The sequence below is a fragment of the Populus euphratica genome, unplaced genomic scaffold (assembly GCF_000495115.2).
Source record: "Populus euphratica unplaced genomic scaffold, PopEup_1.0 scaffold46.1, whole genome shotgun sequence".
Lineage (NCBI taxonomy): Eukaryota > Viridiplantae > Streptophyta > Magnoliopsida > Malpighiales > Salicaceae > Populus > Populus euphratica.
In genome coordinates this window covers 211117-234418 of record NW_011499852.1, presented here as the reverse complement: position 1 = coordinate 234418, position 23302 = coordinate 211117, and the positions used below count along the sequence as shown (strand labels likewise).

General features: G+C 31.0%; 2 protein-coding genes and 1 long non-coding RNA gene across 4 annotated transcripts; 2 read left to right on the top strand and 1 right to left on the bottom strand.

The window, feature by feature from the left end:
• Positions 1-131: 131 nt before the first annotated feature.
• Positions 132-3212, top strand: LOC105121709 (uncharacterized). Its single transcript, XR_841592.1, has 3 exons — positions 132-145; positions 1272-1278; positions 2872-3212. It is a non-coding gene; the product is annotated as an uncharacterized LOC105121709 (long non-coding RNA).
• Positions 1987-7577, bottom strand: LOC105121710 (histidine--tRNA ligase, cytoplasmic). Its single transcript, XM_011020448.1, has 11 exons — positions 7136-7577; positions 6955-7050; positions 6258-6346; positions 5937-6066; positions 5595-5687; positions 4842-4916; positions 4433-4550; positions 3681-3823; positions 3219-3347; positions 2409-2572; positions 1987-2329 (listed from the first exon to the last, which is right to left on the bottom strand). The coding sequence occupies exons 1-11, from the start codon at positions 7478-7480 to the stop codon at positions 2191-2193; spliced, it is 1521 nt and encodes a 506-aa protein (XP_011018750.1). The 5' UTR covers positions 7481-7577; the 3' UTR covers positions 1987-2190.
• A 6923-nt stretch (positions 7578-14500) lies between these two features.
• On the top strand, positions 14501-16300 carry LOC105121704 (uncharacterized). 2 transcript variants are annotated; one of them, XM_011020443.1, is made up of 5 exons: positions 14501-14648; positions 14741-14888; positions 14995-15233; positions 15355-15433; positions 15551-16300. In XM_011020443.1, the coding sequence occupies exons 1-5, from the start codon at positions 14508-14510 to the stop codon at positions 16114-16116; spliced, it is 1173 nt and encodes a 390-aa protein (XP_011018745.1). In that variant the 5' UTR covers positions 14501-14507; the 3' UTR covers positions 16117-16300. The 2 variants fall into 2 exon arrangements, with proteins under 2 accessions (XP_011018745.1, XP_011018744.1); XM_011020442.1 differs by having other exon boundaries at positions 15349-15433.
• Positions 16301-23302: the final 7002 nt, after the last annotated feature.

The window sequence follows — 23302 nt, the reverse complement described above, 5'->3', positions numbered from 1 at the left end:
ATTTAATAAATATTGTGAAGAGTTTGGTAATCTTGTTTTTTACAAGATAAATGTGGATTAACATCCTTCAATTATTTTTATTTTAATAATAATAATAATAATACTGATGATATCATAAATAATAACAGTAATAATAACAAAGATAGTGTTTATATTGATATGATAAAGGTTAAGTTTAAAGAAAACATTTCAACAAAAAAAATAAAATTATTATTAAGTGGTTGATGGCGATCCAGGCCATAAATGATGCAGGTGGATGGAAACATCGAACCACAGTGGAAGACACGGATGGACCTAGCAGTCAGGGCTAGCCTTAATTAAGGGCTGGAAATTTGGCTTTGTGGGGAACTTGACAGTGAGGTCTCTATCGCAGAGATAACCACAGTAATTGTATTCGAGATTCTCAAGTTTCAAGGAACTGTAAACTGCCAACCCGATCTTCCATTTTCTGTTTACCTTTGCAGGTGAGAAATGAACTTCCTAGTACACTGAAGGCATATCGTTACCAGCAAACCCGCCAGTCATGTGGAATCCTATGCGGAGTTAATTACAGTGAATGATTCTTTCTAAGAGATCATCTATGCTTTCTTCTATGTGAGGAAGATAGCAGCACACAGGGTCACTTTCTTCTTTTACTGCGTGGTTATACCTGCAAGTGCCTTGGTTCCAGAAATGAAACTCACAAAGCCTCTAGCTATTTACATTCCAGCCACCATTACCATTCTAAACGCAGCCTGCACTCCAACGTAACCTAATTACAGCAATCAAAGGTTTTCACCTTCATTTTTCTTTTTCTTTTTATTGACATTGACGGGTAGTCGACAGCTACAATCTCTACAATGGAGCAGGTCACTTCATCTGCTCATCTTCTGGATCCTGTTTGAAAATGTAATGTCCCTACGTCGAACTAAATCAGCAATTATAGGACTCCTAGATGCAAACTGTGTCAATGAATGGGTTGTGACTGAGAAGCTTGGGAACACCTTGAGGCAAAAGAACACTTTCAAAGCATCCAAGAATGTTCGATCATAGGAAACAGGCAATTTTACTTGGTCCTTGGTTTTTTTCATGGAGCACAGAATAAGGTGTCCTTGTTTTTTTTTCATGGAGCACAGAATAAGGTATTCATTAAACACCTCACCAAAACAGCGTATCACCATAGACCAAAGCATTACAATAAACCCCAACCATGTGGATAGAACAGCAAAAATGGAACAACGCATTAGACAAAGCAAAGTGTTTATTTCATGATGCTTCCAAACTCATTTCAGCAAACAGGTGACAAATAGAATTGCTAAATTAGAAAGTATGGAACACGAACAACAACTACCTAATGTCAAATTAATTTCACATTTCCGTTTCATCTTTTCATGCTACACAGGATTCATGTCTTGGAGCTGATAATGGGGATGTTTATGTTGTACTGTGCAATCTACGACCTACATTTCAGGAAAGATCATTTCTTCATATATCTATTACTTCAAGCAGGAGCTTTCTTCATAATTGGATTTGGTATGTGGGGACATTTGTAACAAATTAAAGCTTGAAGACAGCAGGCCACAACCAGAGATACATACATGTAGCATAGGCCTTTCAGTACCATGGCTGAACAGGCACCATCAATGTACATAAATTTAGTTGCCACTAGATAAGTTGTAACAAATTAAAAGGAAGTGTACAAGTTCAGGGTAATGCAGTAAAAGAAAGTGCATGCGTGCACACACATGCACAGTAATGCAGTGGAATGCACTTTTTTAGCGTGATAATCCCGGTAACACTCATGTTGCTCAAGTAGAGAGACCTTTCATCTGTTTTATTTGTGTTTATAAACATTATCAACTCAAAAGTACTTGCATCCCCCTTTTTTCCTGTCAGTCAAAAAGGGGAAGATCTATTCTAATCTGATTGATGCCTGGATACAACTTTGTCAGCCAGAACAAGATAACTAATCTGCATACTGGTGTAGAGGCATGCAAGGCAGATTAGAAACTACAGAATCCACCCGTCATTATAATTTTCAAAGGGAAAATGACAGTGATCAGTAAGAAAATAGTTTAATGAAGATTTGAAATGAAGAATTTTTTATCAAACTATACCTAAAATATCTAGAGAAGTAAACAAGTTGGTAGAAGGAAAAAAAATCATATAAATAGTAAATAGAAATCATCAAAAAATCCATTCTTCTTTTTGTCACTCTAGCTCATCGATTTTAATCTCAGATTGTTCCCCAGAAGAGAGTATTTTTACACTAACCATACCCTTTTTCCATTCTGTGTTCCCCACCAATATAAGCCTTTGTGCATTTATTCGTGCTGCCCGCTTGAAAACCCTGAAAATCATTAGAATATATTAGCAAATAAAACATAGAAAGCGAGAAGGGATATCCCCTAAGAAATAGAATTTGATACCATTTAAGAGGTTTGCTTTCCAAGACTAAATCAACGCTTTGGCCTTTCTCTCTGAGCATGGTAGCAACTGTGGCAGCTGCTCCTTGAAGATCATGATCAAGAGCGCACACAATGTTCTCTACTTGGGGGATCAATTCTGGTAAGATACCCTTCTCCTTGAGTAGCTGTGAACCATCACCATCCAAAAAAAGTAGATACTTGTATAAGCATTGCTAGAATAAATAAAAGCAAGGAAACCAATCATGGATACAAAACAAAAGGACATATAAAATGATATAAAAGAAAATGAAACACCATTTGAAAAACAAGAAGAAAGAAAGAGCATAACACCGCTCTAGTGCCTACCATCCCAAAACTGATGGATAAACTGAGGAATGAATTTCACATGGCCATGTTTCGAGAAGCTTGGTGAGTGAACATTCATTAGAGGTTCTGGTGGTTGTTATTTTGTTTCCTCTTATAGATCACATAACTTTGAGGTAGTCCCACAATTAAAAGTACAAGTTCATTTACTTGATTCCATAACAAACAAAGAAATCTAAGCAGTTTCATGTATACAGAAGATGAAAACGTCCTTTCAGTTCTCCATAAATCCTTGGACATTAGCTTACAAACACAGATAAAGCCAACTGACCATGGTAGAAGCTATTTTACGAGTTACTGGTTTATCCCAAAATAGAAATCTTTGGTTAGGTAAATTTTTTTTGGATGATGGGAACACATGAAGCTATATAGAATTTAACAAGGCCTAATTCATTTCATCAAAATTCTTAAAATGGCCAAAAAAAGGGGACAAAACTACCAACTTACTTCAATTATTACAGCATCCCCAAAGCCAAAGCCACAAGCTGGAAGGTCATCACCACCAAAAGTAGAGAGTAACCGATCATATCGCCCACCACCACAAATGGCTCTCAACTTTCCTGCTCTATCAAAACCCTAAGAAAAGAACTTTTCATTTTAGATATGTGTAAAACAACATGGAAAAATGGGTATACTTTGTGGTCAAGTTGCCCAGTATCCACTAAAAGGAACAGTATCAATCATTGAATATCTGTGCAAAGTTTTTCGGCATGTTGCCAAGACTCTATTGGCCACATTGTCATTTTCAAAGATATGTACTAAGTTTTCATTGGATATAGGATGGGCAGGACACATTAACATGTATAGCATGTATGCAGTGTTTCATCATAAAATCTTTTATCCCATGCAAGTCTTGGTCTGCTACCATATATTGTAAAGCCAAAAAGGGAAAGATATCACAATTCTAACCTCGAACACAATTCCAGTGTAGTAGGCAAGGCCACGGACCACTGATGCATCAAACTGAATCCACTCAGAATAACCAAACTTTTCAGCAAGTGAGAACAGCTGTTTAAGATCTGCAATTGCTTCCCCTGCACCTCCAAGTATCTCTATACTCCCACAATAATTAAAGTACATAATCAGAAGCTAAGAAAGATCCATTACCTGCATTTATCTAGAGAGATCACTTCCGTCTCAAGAACTAAACATCAACCAATTCAGAATAAACTTTTCAACTAGTAAATCTAAAAGATACATATGATTTTCATTTCACATTGTTTAAAAAGCAATACAGTGCAGCCTAGCATGCTACTTGGGCACACCATGTCTTGCAGCCACTTTCCGCCCTTTGAAAATAAATATTATGAAATCTTTGAATCTCTATTTCCAGGGAAATTTTAAGGAAAAAAGCAAACCATGGGACAAGGATCTAAATAAAGAGGATATGACGGATGGTGCAAAGTATCCCAGCATCCTTATCATATCTGAACTCTAAAAACAATGACTTCTTGTATCTGGCTTCTGTTTTTACCATTTTTATACAGGGTATTTAAGGCTATAATTAGGAATTTTCATCAATATCCTTAAGAAAATATATTTGGTTATCATTTGTCCTAGTTAAGAATTCAACAGTTAACATATGCCAGAGGATAACCTATGAATGTTTAGCAAAAAAACCAAATAAAGAGTAGCTTCTCTAGCAACATGTTGAAACTGACCTTCCAACTCAGACAATGACTTTATGGAAAGGACTTCAAGTAGCTTGTCAACACCCTCTTGCGGCATCCCAACAGAGTTCAATTCTTTCTTAATTTCATCAATTGGAATCTTCTCAATCTGTATCAATATTATCAGCACCATTAACATGGTCCAATAGGAGAAAAACTGATGCATCACATTGAAAAAGTGCACATCTAACTGCATAAAGGCATCAATATACAAAACCAATACAAATTTAATTTGTAAAATGAAATCAATGACTGCTATGAGTTAAAATTATGACAATATATCAGCCATGATGACTAACAATACAGTGAAAGGGGATAAATCACACCACATAATATGAAACCTCAAGCAATCAACCTTTATGCATATAAATCCAAGCAAAAAGAAAAGAAGGTAACCAACCTTGTCTATGATAACGCAGACCTTGGCAAACAAATTTTCTGATAAGGAATAGGACCTTAATATTTCCTGCAAAACCTGCAATGAAGAAGAAAACACTCAAAATATTAACAATGGTGCTACAAATTGCATGCAGATAATGATATTGGAAGTCAAATAATGACCTTCATATACCTGTTATGCAGGATAAACAATCACATTGAAGCATCATGAAAAAATTATTCCTTTCAAGATATGCACAATGTAATGATTAATTATATACTTCCCGCAGTGCTGGAATGAATGCAGCATACAATGACTTTCTGTCTAAAGTAACAACAAAAGGACAAACTGTCATTGTCACTAAGCAATATCATTAGTTGCTTATTTCTCTAGATATTTTCTCATTTAGTATCAAGGATTAACAAACTCTGAATTTGTCTAATTCACGGATTAATAATGCCATTAAACACACTGATGTATGTTTCCTTCCATGCAGTTGAATGAATCAATCATAACTTTCAGAACAATTCCCAAAGCGCCAGCAAAAAAAAAATCAATTAATGAAAGAAATGCGCAGAATTTTTGGATTAAAAGCACTCAGAATAATTCTTAGAGCAGAAAGTGAAGATCTCAACTGATGAACACTTGCAGAATTAAAAGCACTCAATACGTGCAATTCATAAAGCACACAATTACTGTATCATTTGTTAATCACAAAAGAACTCCAGTGGGAGTCCATGTTCACCCAAAAAAAATGCAATAATAAGTAACTACCTTTCGACTGTTAACCTTGAATCCCACATCTGATGCTGAAATTCCAATTTGCTTAAAAAATGTAACAATGGAGGAAATGAGCTCTGCTTCAGCCTACACGATACACAGATAAAAATAGAACAATTGAGCACAGAATTAACTTGACTTGAAGACTAATTGAAAACAACTGTTTGAAGTAAACCTTATCACTTAAGATAGAGCAGGCTATAAAGCTTATACCTCGTGTCATCCATCTTTTGAAAGCTTTATAAAAGCTGTGTCTCCACAATAATGGATGAGGATGTTTCAAAACCATGATATGTGACCAATTTTTGGATGTCAAGCTAATGCAGAAGCACTTACTGTGACTTCAGGGACGCCAATGATATCCATATTCCATTGATAGTGCTCACGACGCCGCCCCCTAGTCATTCTCTCATATCGCCAGCATTGTCCAATGGCAAACCATTTCAGTGGGAGGGATAGCGATTTTCTGGACCAAAAAAAACATGGAGATCAAATCTGCATCCGTACCTGGATACAAAATCATAGGAAAATAAATAAATGAACCTAAAGGTTTTTGTCAAGGACAATCAAATTGGGATAAAGAAACGCATAAAAAGGGATGTGCGCTATTCAAATGCAAAAACAGTGGGACTCTGCTGCATCAAAAATTTCAAGTACCCTTTCTGTATTACTAGCCTTGCCAAAGAGGGAGTAAGCTCGGGCCTTAGTGCAACACGACGATTTCCACGATCTTCAAAACAATATAACTGCAGAAAGAAAGTGAAAAAAAAGTGATAGGATTTAAATATAAAACCGTTGCAAGATGTTCCAGGTGGAGTTGCATTACTCATTGTCAAATAAGAAAGAACAATCCCACACCAGAAAATAAACATATGCCACCACAAAAAATGTATGGCATATTCCTGCAGAGAGACCTGTGAGTTTTAATTTTGGCACAAAGAGAAACTCTAGAAGACCCACAGTTAAGTACTCATAAAAAAAAAAAAAGGCAATGTAGTGCAAGAATGACAGGATTGAAATCTGTACATATTCATCATCAATGATCTTCTTTTTTGGCCAGTCCACTGTATTGCATTAGATGCGCTTCAAGAACCCCTACCCCCATTTCCAAATTAAGTTAATGCCTAACGATGAAAACATTTATTGATTGCATTTGACAAGGAATCCATAAATTTAATAAAAAGTTGATAACTTTGGAACAAAATTTGACAGCATTATCATCACGCCAAGTACTACAATGTAAAATACCAGAACCTGCCACTTAATTAAGCACCTGATAGTTTCTTTAAGTTAAGTTGCAGTATATTAAACAATACAATTGTTAAAAAGAAACGAAACACACACACACACACACCTGGTCTTTGATTTCCTCTCCAGCTTTCCTTATAAACAATGCCTCCGATTCTAACACCGGATAATCAACCTCCTCGAACCCAAACAGTCGCGACACCTAAAAACCAACAAAAGCATGTTAAGTTAGTAAGTATTACATGGAGATAGATATGTTTTATTTATAACATGGACAGAGGTCTGACCTCTCTGAAATTGTGAAAGAGCCAGCTGCGGAGGCGCATTTCTTCTGGAGGGAAATCTCTGGTACCTTTAGGAGGATTGACATCAATTTTCTGCACTGAATTTTCGAGTACCGGCGGACCAGCCAGCGCGGCCGACCTTTCTCCTCCGCCGCCACTGCCATTTTCCGATGGGGAAAGTGCAGTTGCTACAGAAGAGAGAGTTCTAGGATTAAACGCAATCAATTGGCTGGAGAGAGGAAATTTAGGGGCTGAAATCGAGAAGTAAATGAGAGAAAAGAAGTTAGGTTTTAAGTAATGATTCAGGCTGGGGTGGAACATATGAAGAGAAGATGGAAATGGAGGCATAGCGAAAACAAGGGAAGGGAACACTTTGCTTGGCCAGTCTGCTCTGCTTGTTTTACTTTGCTGGAGCCTGGAAGGGAAGAGGATAGTGTTTTTCTTTTTCTTTTTAAATGGGCCGGTCCTTAAAGGAATAGGCTAACTAGCTTAGAATAGTTGATGGGCTGGGAGTTATCGAGATTGTCATGGACCGGCTGCATCCTGAGGAGTAGACCTACAATCCTACATCACATATGCTCATGGGCCCAACTTCATCTTTTCTATACAATTTCGAAAACGGCTTTATATATATATATATATAAACAGAAAATAGTGGCAGAACAAAAGGTTCCAGGAACATGAGGAAAATTATAAAAAACTTGGTATGACCGGCGAAAGTTGAGAATACACTAGATAATTAGATAATTGGATCAGATCATCTTTTTAACATATAAAAAGTATTTTAAAATTGTTAATTTTTTTTCTAGTAAAAAATAAATTAAATCATGTGAAAATATACTACTCGGTCGTTTTGGCTAATTAAAAGACTATTAATTTTTTTCTAATAAAAAATGAATTAAATCATGTGAAAATTAATTTTATATTACTCGGTCGTTTTGGCTAATTAAAAGACAATACCTCACCAGGAATCTATCTACATGTGCGGGTGTGGGCACATGTTATCATTAATGTTGTTTGTGAAAACATCAATCATGTGCAATTACCTAAGCCCCTTACCTAAAGCTACAATAATATTACGATCTCGTATCAGCTAGAAGACAGGAGGTTTTAATTGCTTATAAGCATTAAAAAAACACATCTTTCTCTTGCATGGGTCTCTTAAAAGAATAAAACTCACCATTTAATTCTAATAAAATGATATTACTCAAAGAGTTTACCATACATATAATCACATATATAATATCTTTGTATTTTTTTTTATAACTTGAAGTATTTAAGTCAGTTTACTTATACCAAAATTAATTCTAGAATTCATTAAAAAACCCTATAAATCCAGTAAATAAATAATACATCACAAGAATAATAAATATACATATAAAAAATTAAACCCTGTTATCAAAAAAAAAAACAACTCCCTCCCATGACCATTAAACCGTGACCTCTAAGTTGATACTATCAATTATAATATTGTTTGTTATGCGACTTGGCATAGATGAAGGCTAAAAAATGCCAATATTAAACAAGTCACGAAACTGCATTAACAGAAAAAATTATTTTCAATGCAAATTATCAATTACTTAAAAACTAGCATGTTGATACCCTGCAGAGTAACAATTTTTTTAAATGTAGAAAAAATATAAAGAATATAAAAAATATATTAAAAGCTTTGGATTTAGTGGCAATATCAAGCCCAACATTATTAAATCTTGGTGATAACAAGGCCATCACTGAAAAAAAAATCCAACCAACTTAAAAAAAATTATCTAATTTTTATATAATATAAACACATTCCATCCATTTATTTTCTCCTTTTCATATCCATATGAATATGAACAAGATGTTATGTCCGGGCAATGCTTAGAGCTTATGACATGTTTGTGTTTTGTTGTAAATTCATGAAAACAACAAAAAAACAATTATATAAAAAAAAATTGCTGTGATTCACAATGTTTTCAAGGAAAAAATTATAAGGCTAAATTCTTAACCATATTAATATTGGAAAAAATTACAAGGCTAAATTCTTAACCATATTAATATTTAAAAAATAAAATGAAATGAAATTTTTTGGAAAAGAACATAACCAAAAAAACTAAAGGAAAAAAAACATGCATTTTTTTTTTGGAAAAGAACATAGCCAAAAAAACTAAAGGAAAAAAAACATGCATGGAAATATTGTAGCAATCTATAGTATTTCATGAGAAAATCTATAGTCATAATTTTCAACCGACTTAATATTAAAAACAATAAAATTGATAAAAATAATTTTAAAAAAATCATAAAACAATCATGTTAAAAAATACTATAGCAATCCATGGTATTTTTTAAAAAAAAAAACTACAAAGTTAAATTTTTAACTTGCTCAATATAAAAAAAAAATCAACAAAGATAATTAAAAAAATAAAAACATATCATAAAAAATAAAAATAAAAATAAAAATCATCTAGAGAAATATAGTAGCAATTCACAATGTTTTAAAAACAACTAAAAAGCTAAATTTTCAACCAGTTCTATATTGAAAAAAATAAAATCAACAAAAACAATTCTAAAAAAACACAAAAAATTAAAAAAAAAAAACATGTGAGAAAAATTAAAACTGAATTCTCAGCCAGCTAAATATTTAAAAAAAATTAACAAAGATAATTTTAAAAAAAATATGGTGAAAGACCACAGCAAAACAAAAAATAATATGGTGAAACATTGTAACAATCCACACTGTTGTAAATAAAAAACCTACAAAGCAAAATCGACAAAGATCATTTTATAAAAAATTCATTAAAAAAACCATATAGTGAAATATTGTAGTAATCCATAATGTTTTTAAAAAAAAACTATAGAACTAAATTTTCAACTGGTTCAAATTAAAAAAATTAACAAAAATAATTTTGAAAAGAAATATAAAAAGAAAAAAGAATAAAAAAAGAAAATCTCGGGGGATAAAAGGGAAAAAAAACATGTAAACCCTAAAAAAAAGGAAAAAATGAAATAAATTGGGGAAAAGAAGTAAAAAAAAAAGAAATACAAAAGAAAAGGAAAAAGAAAAGGAATTATATGGGCGTGGGAAAGCTACAGTACTTTCCCACGCCTTTTAGAGTATTAGTTAGTTTATAGTTAACATTGTAGCAGGACTTTCAAATATGTCCAACGAGGGTGGGGAGCAAGGGATGCAATGCAGAAGTGAAAAATCTCGAGAAATTTGATGGAAGGTTCTTGAAAGTTTGTCACGTTTAAAGATAGAAACAGCAGCAGCCTCTGGGCACTCTCTCATGGCTTGTGGCCCGCATTGTTAGGTCCTCACAAAGATGGTAGATTTTATAGATCCGTGGGCCCCCCGGTAGTTACACGACAGTTCCTGTAAAAAAAATCTCGAAAATGCGATGCAAATCTGGTCACATGCAGCATCGTTCTGGTTGGTGAATGGCATGCCCCACGCCATGGTTTAGATGGTGCGTGGAAGAGGTGGGGGGGAGTGGTAAGAAGGAAATTCCAGCTCATTTAAAATGAGAACACTTTACCTTGTTCCTGATTTGCTTTCCTCCCTTCTGTGTTCATCAAACATGATTTAAGATTCCAATCTAGATTGACAAGATTTCTAGAAAATATGTTTTCCTTACAGGCATGCAAAATCCGTTCAGGACTTGAAGTTTGTTAAAAAGAGATAATTCCCAGCATAAAAGTATTGTAGCTCCGTATTGTTTATTGGAATCATTTAATAATTTTTTTTTACATTTTCTTCTATGAAACTTAACATTGGTTATTAAATGTATTAAAATCATATGATCTATTTGTTGTTATAAAATTTATAGAGAATAAATGAGTCTTTTTTCTGTATTAATTATAATTACACAGTAAAATAACTAAAATAGATGTAAAAAAAATTAAATCTAACATCAAGGAGCATCTTAGTATTTTTCATAATACCTCTTCATTGTTATAATATAAAAACAATAAACAATTAAAATACATATTTAAACGATAAAAATATTTTTATAATAAAAAAATAATTTTTATATTATTTTGTGTTAACTAGGCCTTGATTAGCTTGGTTACAGATTTATTTTATATAATTTTTTATTTCATTTCAGCATTTAAACATCATTTTTTATTTTTAAAAAATAGCATGACCTTAGAGTGAAACACGAGCACCAAGGCTAGTTTATCTTATTTTCTCTCATCATGTTTCATATATCATGTCTTATCTCATGATTGAAAAAAAAAAAGTGAAATGACATGTAAATAGAGAAATAAGGATAAAAAAAGTATAAGAGTTTGAATCTCTCTCTATAACAATTATGATATAAATTGATAGAAGGATAAGGAGATAGAAAAATAAAAAAAATATGGAGATAAGTAATCAGAATAGATGAAAAGATAAGTGAGAATGACATGTAAGCAGACTAGGCAATCAAGAAAAATAAAAGATACGAGAGATATTTAACAAGAAAAATAACTAGAGAAAATTCACTAAGATACCAAAGAAAAAAAAATATTTTTTTAATTTACTTTATATGATTTATATTCAACTAGAGGGTTGTTTGATCTTCAGATGAGTTTCTATTTTTTAACAGCAGAAAAAAAATTTACAACTTTTAAAAATTATATATGTATACTATTTTCTAAAATGCGAGTTTAGTTAGTAAATTGAAAAATATTTTTAACAAATACTATCTTAATTTTCTTTTTTAACATGCTGTAAATTATTATCCTACATGGAGTTTTTTCAAGGTGATGGCAACATTTTTTTTTTTTCAATATATGTTTTTGCCTTTGCTTGTATTTTTTTTCATTATCAACATGTGCAAATGTTTGTTTTTATAATTTTTCATGCATTAAGATATTAATCCATCATTACGAGTAGACCTGTGTTAGATTGATGTAACGTCACCAAAGTCCTTCAAGGGTGAGTGAAGGTTTTTAGGCTCATTTTAGGTTCAGTGAAATATAAGGGGACTAAAGTCCAATATATCATCCTTTTAGTCCAATGCTTGTATTTTAAAATGAAAATTAAGTCTTATTATCGAACTTGTATCTCATATCACTATCTTAGAATTAGCAATCTCTTATTATAAATACGCATTTACTGTTTTAGGTAAACTTCACAAGAGCACCATAAGTATTTTTATAATTGAAAACAAGCATAATGTAGCTTATCTTATAAAAATAAATATAACCATCTTTCATCTCATTTATTTATAACTTTAAAGGTCAATTAAAATTTCTAATTACTATAAAATTAGACAAATTCCTAATTACTATAAAATTAGACAAAGACTATTATTTTTAATTTCATCCTATAAATTCTAAAATGATTATAATTATCAAGATGTCTTTCACGACATATCTATTGGGTTTTTACAAAACAAATCTAAGAATATATTTATCTATTATCCCCTCACCTCTTTCTCTATATATATAATCATAAAGTATATCTTGTTATTGTAGTATAAAGTATTTTTCAATTAAAAATATATTTAAATAAATATATTTTATATTTTTTTATCATTGATACTAGCACATTAAAACTATACAAATATATTTTTAAAAAACATCAATTTAATATTTTTATATCAGCACAAGAGAACATCAAGAAACATAAAAAAAAAATATTTATTTTAAATATTTTTTTTTAATTTTTTTTCTCAAATACGTTGTAAGTCCTAACATGCACCTTTCATACACGCACGCGTGTGTAATTTTCAAAGACCCATGCGTGCATTGTTTGTATGCATGGTGTTTGGAATTTATGTCAGCGCACGATATTTCTTGGAAATTTCTTCCTCCCTTGAAATGTAAATTGATATCTGGGCACGAGATCCTCGTTCCTTCTTTGTTTTTCATCATAATCCATGAGATCCTCATTCTTGTTTTTTATTTGATAGCATAAAGTATCAAGCATGCATCGTGCAATTGGAATGTCATTTCTATACAGATAAGGACTTTTTTTTTTGTTTAAAAACATATTATTTTTTTTTAAAAAAATACATTTTCACATTAATGTTTAAAAACATATTAATTTTTTAAAAAAATACATTTTCACATTAAAATAATCTAAAATTATCAAAAAAATAATTCCAAATAAAAAATACAATTTCAATCAAGCTTCGAGTTCTGAGGCTAAGTACGAGTCCGAGGAAGGCATCGCACTCGGATCGATGTGGACTCATCTACAGTGGCCTAGGACTCATCCTCCGTGTATATTTCGTGCCATGGAATCAAAGGTCTAAAACCATGGGAGACCATTTTGATTTACCCAAGGTGGATTGATTACGTCATTGATGCTGTAAGCCTCCCTTACCAAAGTCAAATGCAATGGCCTTGAAGATTTGACAGTGGCTCGATAAAGGGCTTGTTACCAAAGTCAAATCCACCCGAGGTGGATTTGACAGTGGCTCGATAAAGGGCTTGAAATTGAAAGCCACTTGGGATAAGAAAGAGCGTCCGCCTTTCTTTCGTCGATGTAATAATAATTTTGGCATTCTTGGTCCATAAACAATTATTGTTGCCCCGAGGCCCGCTGCCAGCACTGCCATCATGCGAGCCTTGCGGCATGGCCTCGAAGATGCTGATATGTCAAGGGCAAAAATCAAAAGCTCCACACCTTTTCCAAGCTTTGCTTGTATTTTAATAAATCTGTTGGATCTCGTGCCCATTAAAATTATTGCTGATCACTTAGATTAGAGACGTGTAGTCTTTTGATAGTATTATTTTTAGACTATTTTTTATTAAAAATATATTGAATTAATATTTTTTTAAAAAATATTTTTAATATTAATATAACAAAACAATTTAAAAATATAAAAAAATTAATAAAATTTTTATTTTTATTTAAAAATATTTTAAAACATAAAAACAAACAAACTCTTTAAAAAATATTTAATTTTTTTTTTATTTTTTAAAATTTATTTTTAATACTATCATATTAAAATCCCATTCGAGCTGACGAGCTGAACTAGCCTGAGCATGAAAGAAAGATTATTAGGAAAAGGTAAAGTTTTAAACAGGCAGGAACATGATATTTCTACCAAGTCCAACTAATTTCAAGAAGAGAAAATTTTGAAAGTTTGACGACATCAAATTACTTACCTGGTACTCGTTTTTTAACCATACAATTATTATTTAAACCAAGGAAGAATTAGTATTCGTATTTGACTATTATTAGGGGTGGGAATATCTAGAGCAACATTCTTAAATGCCAATCCACTAAAATTAAACAGACAGCTCCGTTCTTCAATGCAAATTCCAGAACAAGGTGACTTGGAATTCTCAACGTCAAGAAAGATTAAAATTGAAAATAAAAGTCCCATCATCATACATCATTCATCAAGATACCATCATCACCATCCATAAATATACATAACCCATCCCCTTGTTTCGCATGCGTTCACCAACCTACCCCTTTTCTCCTCTCTATATATCGCCTTGTTTGCCTCCAATTTACATCTTCAAAAACAATTCCAATAACCCACAACGAGTTGCCAGTGAAAAAGAAAAAGAAAAAACCTTGATGGGTGCCGAGGTTAGTTAAAACCCACTAGTTCACTCACTCTCCGTTCTTCAATTTTAATTTATTCCTTTGCTTAATTTGGCTTAATTTGTTGTTTCGAGCAGAAAGAGGGTGCGAAAGTTGAAGCCAAGAAGCCCGCTGCTGATGCTGGTGAAAAGAAAGATGAGGCCAAAGTTATTTCCGTTTACAAGCTGGACATGCATTGTGAAGGCTGTGCCAAGAAAATTAGACACGCCGTTAAACATTTAGAAGGTGATTTTTATTCATTTATAGCAACTAACATTTAGCAATCTAAGAATTAATTTATCTGAGCTTGATTTTCCGGTTGCTAAGACGATGTTTTTGTGGGTTTATTCAGGTGTGGAAAGTTTGAAGACAGACTGTGCCGGCAACAAACTTACGGTGACGGGGAAAGCGGACCCAGCAAAAATCAAAGCCAGGCTTGAAGAGAAGACCAAGAGGAAAGTCGAGATTATCTCTCCCCAACCTAAGAAAGACGATGGTGCCGCTGCTGCTGGTGGCGATAAAAAGGCCGATGAGAAACCCGAAAAGAAACCGGAGGGGAAGAAGGAAGAAGCGAAAAAACCACCTCCAGAGGTAAATAAATTAATAAATTATTGCTACCAAGATTTAATCTTGAATATAGACGTTGATTATCCTTTTGTTTTCTATTGTTATTATTTTTTAACTAATTTTTAATATCTCTTGGTGGTTCCAGAGTACCGTCGTTTTGAAAATCAGGCTCCACTGTGAAGGTTGCATATCAAAAATAAAGAAAATCATCTCCAAAATCAAAGGTAATTAGTTAATTATACATTTGATTATTAGATCAAACTAACATGTTAAATCTGAATATTCAAAGTCGGTGGCAAAATAGTAAAGAATAGATGGCTGACGTGGCTAATTGAAAACAGGTGTGGCCAGCGTGACTGTGGACGCGGCGAAGGATCTGGTCACGGTTAAGGGAACAATGGACGTGAAGGACTTGGCACCGTACCTAAAAGAGAAGCTAAGGAGAGCAGTGGAGGTGGTTCCTCCGAAAAAGGAGGAAGAGAAGAAAGACAAAGCGGGCGGCGGAGACGGTGGGGATAAGAAGGAGAACAAAGCGGCCCCCGCCGATGGTGGCGGCGAGAAGAAAGAGAAAGGCGGGGAAGCGAAAGGTGAAGAGAAGAAGAAAGAAGGGGATGGAGGGAAGAAGGAGGAGGCTGCTGGTGCTAAGGTGGAGGTGAGCAAGATGGAGTATTCTGGATATCCAGCTCCAGCACCTACTTACTGGTTTGATGAGGTGTACGGTCAAAATCATGTGGTGGAAAGTTACAATAATCATTATGATCATCAGTATAACTACAATCAACAAGGTTACTATGCGACGAATCAGCCAGGAATGGGAGGAAATCACGGCTTTCTGCTGGACCATCACCAACCCCATGCACCTCAGATGTTCAGTGATGAGAATCCCAATGCTTGTTCTATCATGTGATTGGTTGATCGGTCGGGGGGTGGATGCAACATATGCCATAAGAGAAGTACGAGAATGTACATGAGCTTTAGGAAGGGAAAAGTAAATACGAGAAATACTAATAGGAGATTACTAGAGTTAATTTTGTAATTGCAACCCCTAAATAAATATTATTGTGCAATAAGCATTTTGTCTTTTTTTCCTTCTTGCAAAGACCCGTGACTTTTTGGGAGGCATAGTGTCAATTAAGATGCAAATTAATTTATTGGCAACTGTTAATTAAGATGTGGTTGTTCTAATTAAGGGTATGGTGGCGGGTCGTCCACTCCTCGTCTCAATAAAATTCACCTCAACAAAAGACGATATGCAGGCTAGCTGAGGATGAACGTCATGCAGTACATACGCTCGTTTTTGCTATAGTACGAACAAAATTCGAAAAGTACAGTGCTTAGATAGCTGTTTGTTTATATTACTGTGGTTGTTTTTTAAAATATTTTTTATTTAAAAAATATTAAAATAATTTTAAAATATTAAAAAATTTAAATTTAAATTATTTTAAAAATATAAAAATGAATAGTGAAAACTATGGTTACTTGAGATAGCAGTCCAAACGGGACTAGTCCTTTCAAAGGGAAGAGCTGGTGGAGTGTCAATTTCGTATACCTAGGTAAGGTAACAAGAATTTTATTTTTTAAAAAAATAAAAAAAAATTAAAGGATGACCCATGGTAATATGGTAGCTTTTAGATAAGATATAATAATAATAATAACAATAAAAAAAACCAAAACTTGTGTATTTTTTTAGGTTATTTTTTATGCAATTCTTTTTCTAACAGACAAAAATAAAATCTGCACCACAATTCTCTTTGTCCTAAGTTTTTTAATTAATAATGAAAGTTAATTCAGTAAAAGAAAGTAAAACTTATATTGTTTTAACTGTGCTAAATCTCTCTCCTATATCAATACATTTTTCTCATTTCAACAAAAAAATAGTATATAGCATCCTATGAAGTTCTGCCACTTTATTGCAAAATGCAGAACTTAATTTTGTTTCGCACTGTTTGATAATAAAATTTTATCAGTGTAAATATTTTAAAATCTTTCTAAAAATAAATGATTGAAAACAATTAAAATCCCTTTTTTCTCACCCTCTAAATTATCTTGTCTTAAAATCTGTATCTTTAATAAGATAATATATAAAAAACAAGTATATCAATTTAATTAATTAAATTCAAATCAAGTAATTAATAATAGATTAAAAAATTAATTAATGACAAATATTTTATTAGAGGCAAGGAGCCGGTCATATTTATGGTACAGTTAAAATTATATTATTATTTATTGAACAAACATGTTTCAAGTAGGAATTGTTTTTTTTTAAATAAAAAAAAACACTTAGATTCCAATTGATAAAGGAAACACCACTTATAGTAAGGAAAAATAAATTTGCTAACCAATCCCTTGACTAAAGGATCCCTTTTCTCTTATATATATAAAAAATTAAACCATGAAAAAAATCAAATTGGCTAAATATTGAAAGCATGAATTAAACCTATGCCTTGTCAAAATTTAAAGGCAGCTTTAACCACTCAACACAGTAATGAGAAAAAAAAAGGTGGTTATAAAAAATAAAATAAAAAAGCATTACAAAAAGAATTTTTTTTAAATAAAACATAAGATAATTAAAAAATATATAGGAAACTTTTAAAAACCTATATATATATATAAAAAAAAAGAATAAACCATGAAGAAAAAGAGGGGCAAAATCTACTTTTCTAAACAGGATGGATATCTAATAATATCTCAATTAAAGTTTTTTCATTGAAAGGAACTCGTTGATATCAAGATGGCCATTTTTCATTGTCGGAATTGATTCTAATAAAAATCTCTCTCTCTTCAACCGGAATAAAGTCACGTTCTCTCTTACAAAGATTGAAAAATAAATAAAAAATTGAATATTAGGACTATAATGGATTTTATTTCTGAAAATCATACTGAACATTAAATATCTTTGTTTTTTTTTTTTTTTATCTTTGGCCCTTGTGATTTAATTTTTTTTATACTTAATAAAGTTGGACAAATTAGAAATTAATTAGGAAAGACAAGGATGTAATTAAAAAAATAAAAATTAAAGATAAAAAAATATTTCTATAACAAATATCCTGGATGTTTTGGTATATGTTAGTAGACATGGGACCTGGTATATATTACTAAAGATGAGACCATGTATGCCATGGATCCATACTTTTTTCTGTGAAAAAAACAATGTCGAGGCACTAGAAGCATATTTTAAATAAATAAAAAATTAAATTACTCGAGTTATAACCTTAACTAAATTTAATAAGTTGGTTTTATTCTAACTAAATAAAAAAAAGGTTAATAGTGATAGTTAACAAACAAAATAAAATTTTAAAGGACCACAATGATAGCATGAAAAGAAAAACATTGGAAGTATGTGATTGGATAAAAAAAATAGAAAAAAAACTAATATTAAGTAGATCTTAAATACCATGATAGGTATATAAGCTGGATAATAAAAAACAAGTTAACTTGTATTATCCAATAAAACATGTGGTTCATATTACGAGATTGGATTTATCTAGTAGGAAAAATTTTAAAAAAAATCACAAAGCCTTTTATTTTAGAAAACTCGTGTTGAATAATGAATCAGGCAACAAATAATAAAAAAGATGTTGATCTATATTAACTTTTTAAACTCATAATATGGATTATAAAAAAATAGTAAAACTCAATCTCTAGTGTATCAAACGTCGAATAAACAATTATCATTATTATTATTAGACTGAAAATACTATGTATGAAAAAAATAGTAGAACTCAATCTCTAGTGAATCAAATGTCGAATAAAAAATTATCATTATTATTGTTATCATCATCATAATTATTATTACTATTATCACAACTATTATATTATTATCATTATTACTATTATTATTATGATATTTGTTACAGTTATTATTACGATATTTGTTACAATTATTATTATCATTATTGTTGTTGTTGTTGTTGATACTATAGAGAAATTCAATCTACAAGAAATCAAATATCGAATAATGAATTATCATTATTAGTAGAATTATTACTACTATTATTAGTAACATTATTATTATTATTACCACTATTATTATTATTATTATTATTATTTGAAAAAAAAAATATAATTTTAATTTGAAGTATAAAATAAAAATCATAACTTTTTCTATAAAATAGCCAAGGAGAAAACTAAGAAATCAAAAGCAAAATGACCAAATTGAAAGCCATAAACACTTTTGACAAAAGGCACGAGGAAAAAAAAATTAAAAGTAAAAGGATTGAATTGAAAAATTATATATACAAATAAGAATTAATAGATTAAATTGAAAATAAATAAAACTACAATAAAAAAACAAAAATAAATAATTAAATCTAAAATGATCAAATCTGAAAACCAATAAAAATGAAAACTAGAATGCATTTCTTTATGTATCAAAAAGAAATTAATAGAGAAACAATATATACGGCCACCAATAATAAGCCAGTTACTGTTAACTGTTAAATGACACGGGTTATCCGTAAAATAATAAAACATGACAGAGTAAAATAAGATGATGAAAAAATATTTTACATCACTAAGATGTGCTGCACTCAATACTCAAAGTATATACTATCTTCCACATACTGACATGTTCATAACATGAGCTAACATGTTTTTCAATTAAAAAATAAAACAAGACCAACATGAATCATCCTGCAACTAGGAGATAAGCACTAGGTTTGACCTTTTGCTATATTTTTTTTCTCTTTTTTGGGCCAATTAGAATTTTTTTTTACTAGATTTACTTGCTTTCTAGTTTTATATAGTTCATATATATTATTATAAATTTTTATTTGAATCTTAATAATTTTATTTTGAATTATTATGTATTTGATATAAATACTATTAATAAATTATTCGTGAGAATCTGATTCTAATCGTTTTTCTATTCTTAAAATTTTCAAATGAATTTTGAACATGATTTATTATATTTATGAATTCTTTTAGTTTTTAATAGCACAAAAAAATACAAACATATTATTTTAATATTTTCTTGTTATTTTACTTTGATAGTCATAAAATATATTTTTTAAATGATGATTTAATTTAAAAATATCATGTTTCCTAAGATGAACAGCAAATATGTTAATTTAAAACAAAAATGATATTTTTTTAAATAACTATATTTGAAGTTTAATACAAATTATAAGTAATTCTCTAAGTCTTTGTCTTAAAAACACTGGTCCCAACGTTGTAGAGAAAGTACAAACTAATACATTTGACCACATCGCATACAGTTAATGAGCTTTATAATCTTCAACTGCTCAATTATTTCACGCAAGTAGACGGTTAAGTCATCCAAGAGGCGGTAAGTTTAGCATGCCTTTTCCACCGCGATAAAGGCGATACCACCAAGAGAATGAAGCCCCCTCGCTTGCGTAGTTATTTGTTTTTTAATGTCTTCAACTTCAATTTATCTCCCAAACTACATTATCTTGAGAGGGAGAGAGAGATTATGTGGATATCGTTTTCAATGTACAACCTTTTTAGGGAGTGATTTGAAGTTATTTTTTAAAATATTTTTTCTTGAAATTATATTAAAATAATATATTTTATTTTAAAAAAATTATTTTTTATATTACCATACCAAGACGATCAAAAAATATAAAAATATATTTTAAAATAAAAATTTCAAATTTTATTAGAATGTCCTTGAAAATACAATTTTAAACAAGATCTTAATTTATCCTAAATATTTCTGCTATTGCATACGTAATTGGAATCTGTTATGCATATTTTTTTTATCCACTTACATGCTAATTGAGGTTTGATGCTCTTTTGGTATAATTTTAAGAGTGCATATCCAATATCACTTGATTTCAAGGATTGAATTAAGGAGTTAAGAAAAGAAATACGCCTTGCCCTCCATTTTTAGAAGATTTGTTCAAGGGTCTATGATTGAAAGAAGTAAGAATATATATACATTATCTGAAAAATCAATATGTATTGTTCAATACCCTATCTTTAGTATTAATGAAATCATATTTTCGATGGAATTAAAAGAAGAAGAAGAAGAAGGAAAACGTTTCAGCTAACATACCCCCTCCTCTTTAATTTCAGAGACTATATATTAAAAACAAAATCATCCCTCACAAGCGTGCAAGTCTCTGATTCTTTGCATCTCTTCACATGGTGCACGTATCTAGCTATAAGTATTACTGAATACAAGAGATTAACCATTGACTCTGCATTACTATATTCTTTGGCAGACACATTCGTGCAAGTTCTGTAAGCATGGGAGGGATAAGAAAAGGCCGAAAGCAACCGAGGCATTAAAAAAGAGAGAGATTTTAGGGCATTTATTCATAAACCGAGTCAACTCTCTTGCAAGCAATCATGGTTAGAGTTTGTTCCGGGGAGCCGTGCATTCACGAGATTTTGATTTTTTAATTAAATTATTTTAATCGTTTTAATATGTTAATATTAAAAATAAATTTTTAAATGATTATAGTTGAAATAAGACAATGAATAAGCCAATCGTTGAGACGTCACAAAGGCACCCCCATTTTTTCAACAAAAAGCTGGATGTGACCGGAGACGGGCCAGGGGGGCTTTCACAAAATGGCTTTACATGCTCATTTGCCTGTTCAAATTATCTAATTCAATTCAATCATATAAAAAAAAATACAATTGATACTGTAAAGTACGTATAAAACTCACCAAAGGTTAAGATACCTTCCGGTGGAGTTCACTGCAAAGAAGACGTCATTAGTTGAAAGCTAAATCAATAGTCGCCCTCAAGAAACTTTTGGAACCTAAAACCATATATTATGATAAAATATCTCATTCAATAAGGCTATGGGACGTTCTAAGGATAAGAATAATTAAATAATAATGAAATAGTTTAATGATATATACACAATGGCAAATGAAGCCAACGACAGTTAAATAATTAATTAACATCAAATAACCCATCTTAATTTAAAAATTGAAGTTATTTGGTAAGATTTTCAAATAATTTTATATTGCTACCTAACACATTCTCTTAAATAAACCATTTAAATTTAAAATGTATACATATTCATGGTTACTTTTTGCTTAATTTCTAGTTTAATTAAAAAGAATAAGGCTCGTAAAATTTATGCATCTCTCACTTTGAGACCATACAACAATATAATTTTTGTACTATATATATTCAAAATTGTACTGTACTTTGAAGGTAAAATGTAATATCAAGCAAAATCCGAATTAAAGATAAATAATCCGATCCCATAATTTTAATCATATATTGAAAAATCAATAGGATATCTTAATAATTTTGGAATAAACTCATTATTTTCTCTGAGATCTCCTTGAACATGCTTTTATATTTTTACAAAAGCAACATTTAACCAAACCTTTTTGTGAGCACAATAACATGCTATTTATTTCCTGAAAATTTAGTCTGATATATATAAATGAAAAACATCAAATATGAAAAATTCTCTATTGTTCTCATAATATCATCTTTCTTTCTTTACCGTCCCTGTTTTTTTGCAATTCTAATTTTGATGGAAATTTCATTTTTGTTGCATTTTACTATTTAAGTGGGAGAGGTGAGAGCAATTCACTAAATTTCAATGATGAGAGAGAGTTATTGGTTAATAACAATTTTGAGTATTAAAAAAATCAATTTTGACTGTAAAGGGTTTTATTAAATAAAATAATTTAATAATGGTTATTTTAAAGTTTAATTTTTTTTAAAAATAAATTGTGGTAAAAAAATTTAGGTTTGATTTTATGTTTTTAAACTGTTTTTTGTGTTTTTTTCGGCTAGATGAAGTTGTCACGTCAGGGCTTTTGTCAGTGGTCACGAGTGGGAGGGACACTTGGAAAGTATCTAGAAGGCCACCAGATGCGGGCTTCTGGTCGCGCGGCAACATGAGGTCACACTTGGGTCCAAATATTACACGAATTCTACGCTGCTACGAAATGTGGAAGGAAAATGCGGCATCGGAACAGATAATTAATGTCGCCGGCTATTCTAGACGGGCAGCATTTTATTTTTCAAAAAAATTAATTTTTTTATTAAATATTATTTTTTTATATTTTAAATTGTTTAAATTATCTGATCTTAAAAATAATTTTTTAAAAATAAAAAATATTATCTTAATATAAAAAATATTTTTAAAAAC

What these genes read in the sequence shown, in the direction of transcription:
- LOC105121704 (XM_011020442.1), top strand. Translation starts at nt 14,508, where the DNA reads ATGCGTTCACCAACCTACCCCTTTTCTCCTCTCTATATATCGCCTTGT. An exon ending in AAACCTTGATGGGTGCCGAG is followed by an intron (nt 14,649 to 14,740) that starts GTTAGTTAAAAC and finishes TGTTTCGAGCAG; the next exon opens with AAAGAGGGTGCGAAAGTTGA. An exon ending in CGAAAAAACCACCTCCAGAG is followed by an intron (nt 15,234 to 15,348) that starts GTAAATAAATTA and finishes ATCTCTTGGTGG; the next exon opens with TTCCAGAGTACCGTCGTTTT.
- LOC105121710 (XM_011020448.1), bottom strand. Translation starts at nt 7,480, where the DNA reads ATGCCTCCATTTCCATCTTCTCTTCATATGTTCCACCCCAGCCTGAAT. An exon ending in ACACTGGAATTGTGTTCGAG is followed by an intron (nt 3,348 to 3,680) that starts GTTAGAATTGTG and finishes TTCTTTTCTTAG; the next exon opens with GGTTTTGATAGAGCAGGAAA. An exon ending in GGGATGCTGTAATAATTGAA is followed by an intron (nt 2,573 to 3,218) that starts GTAAGTTGGTAG and finishes GATGGTTCACAG; the next exon opens with CTACTCAAGGAGAAGGGTAT.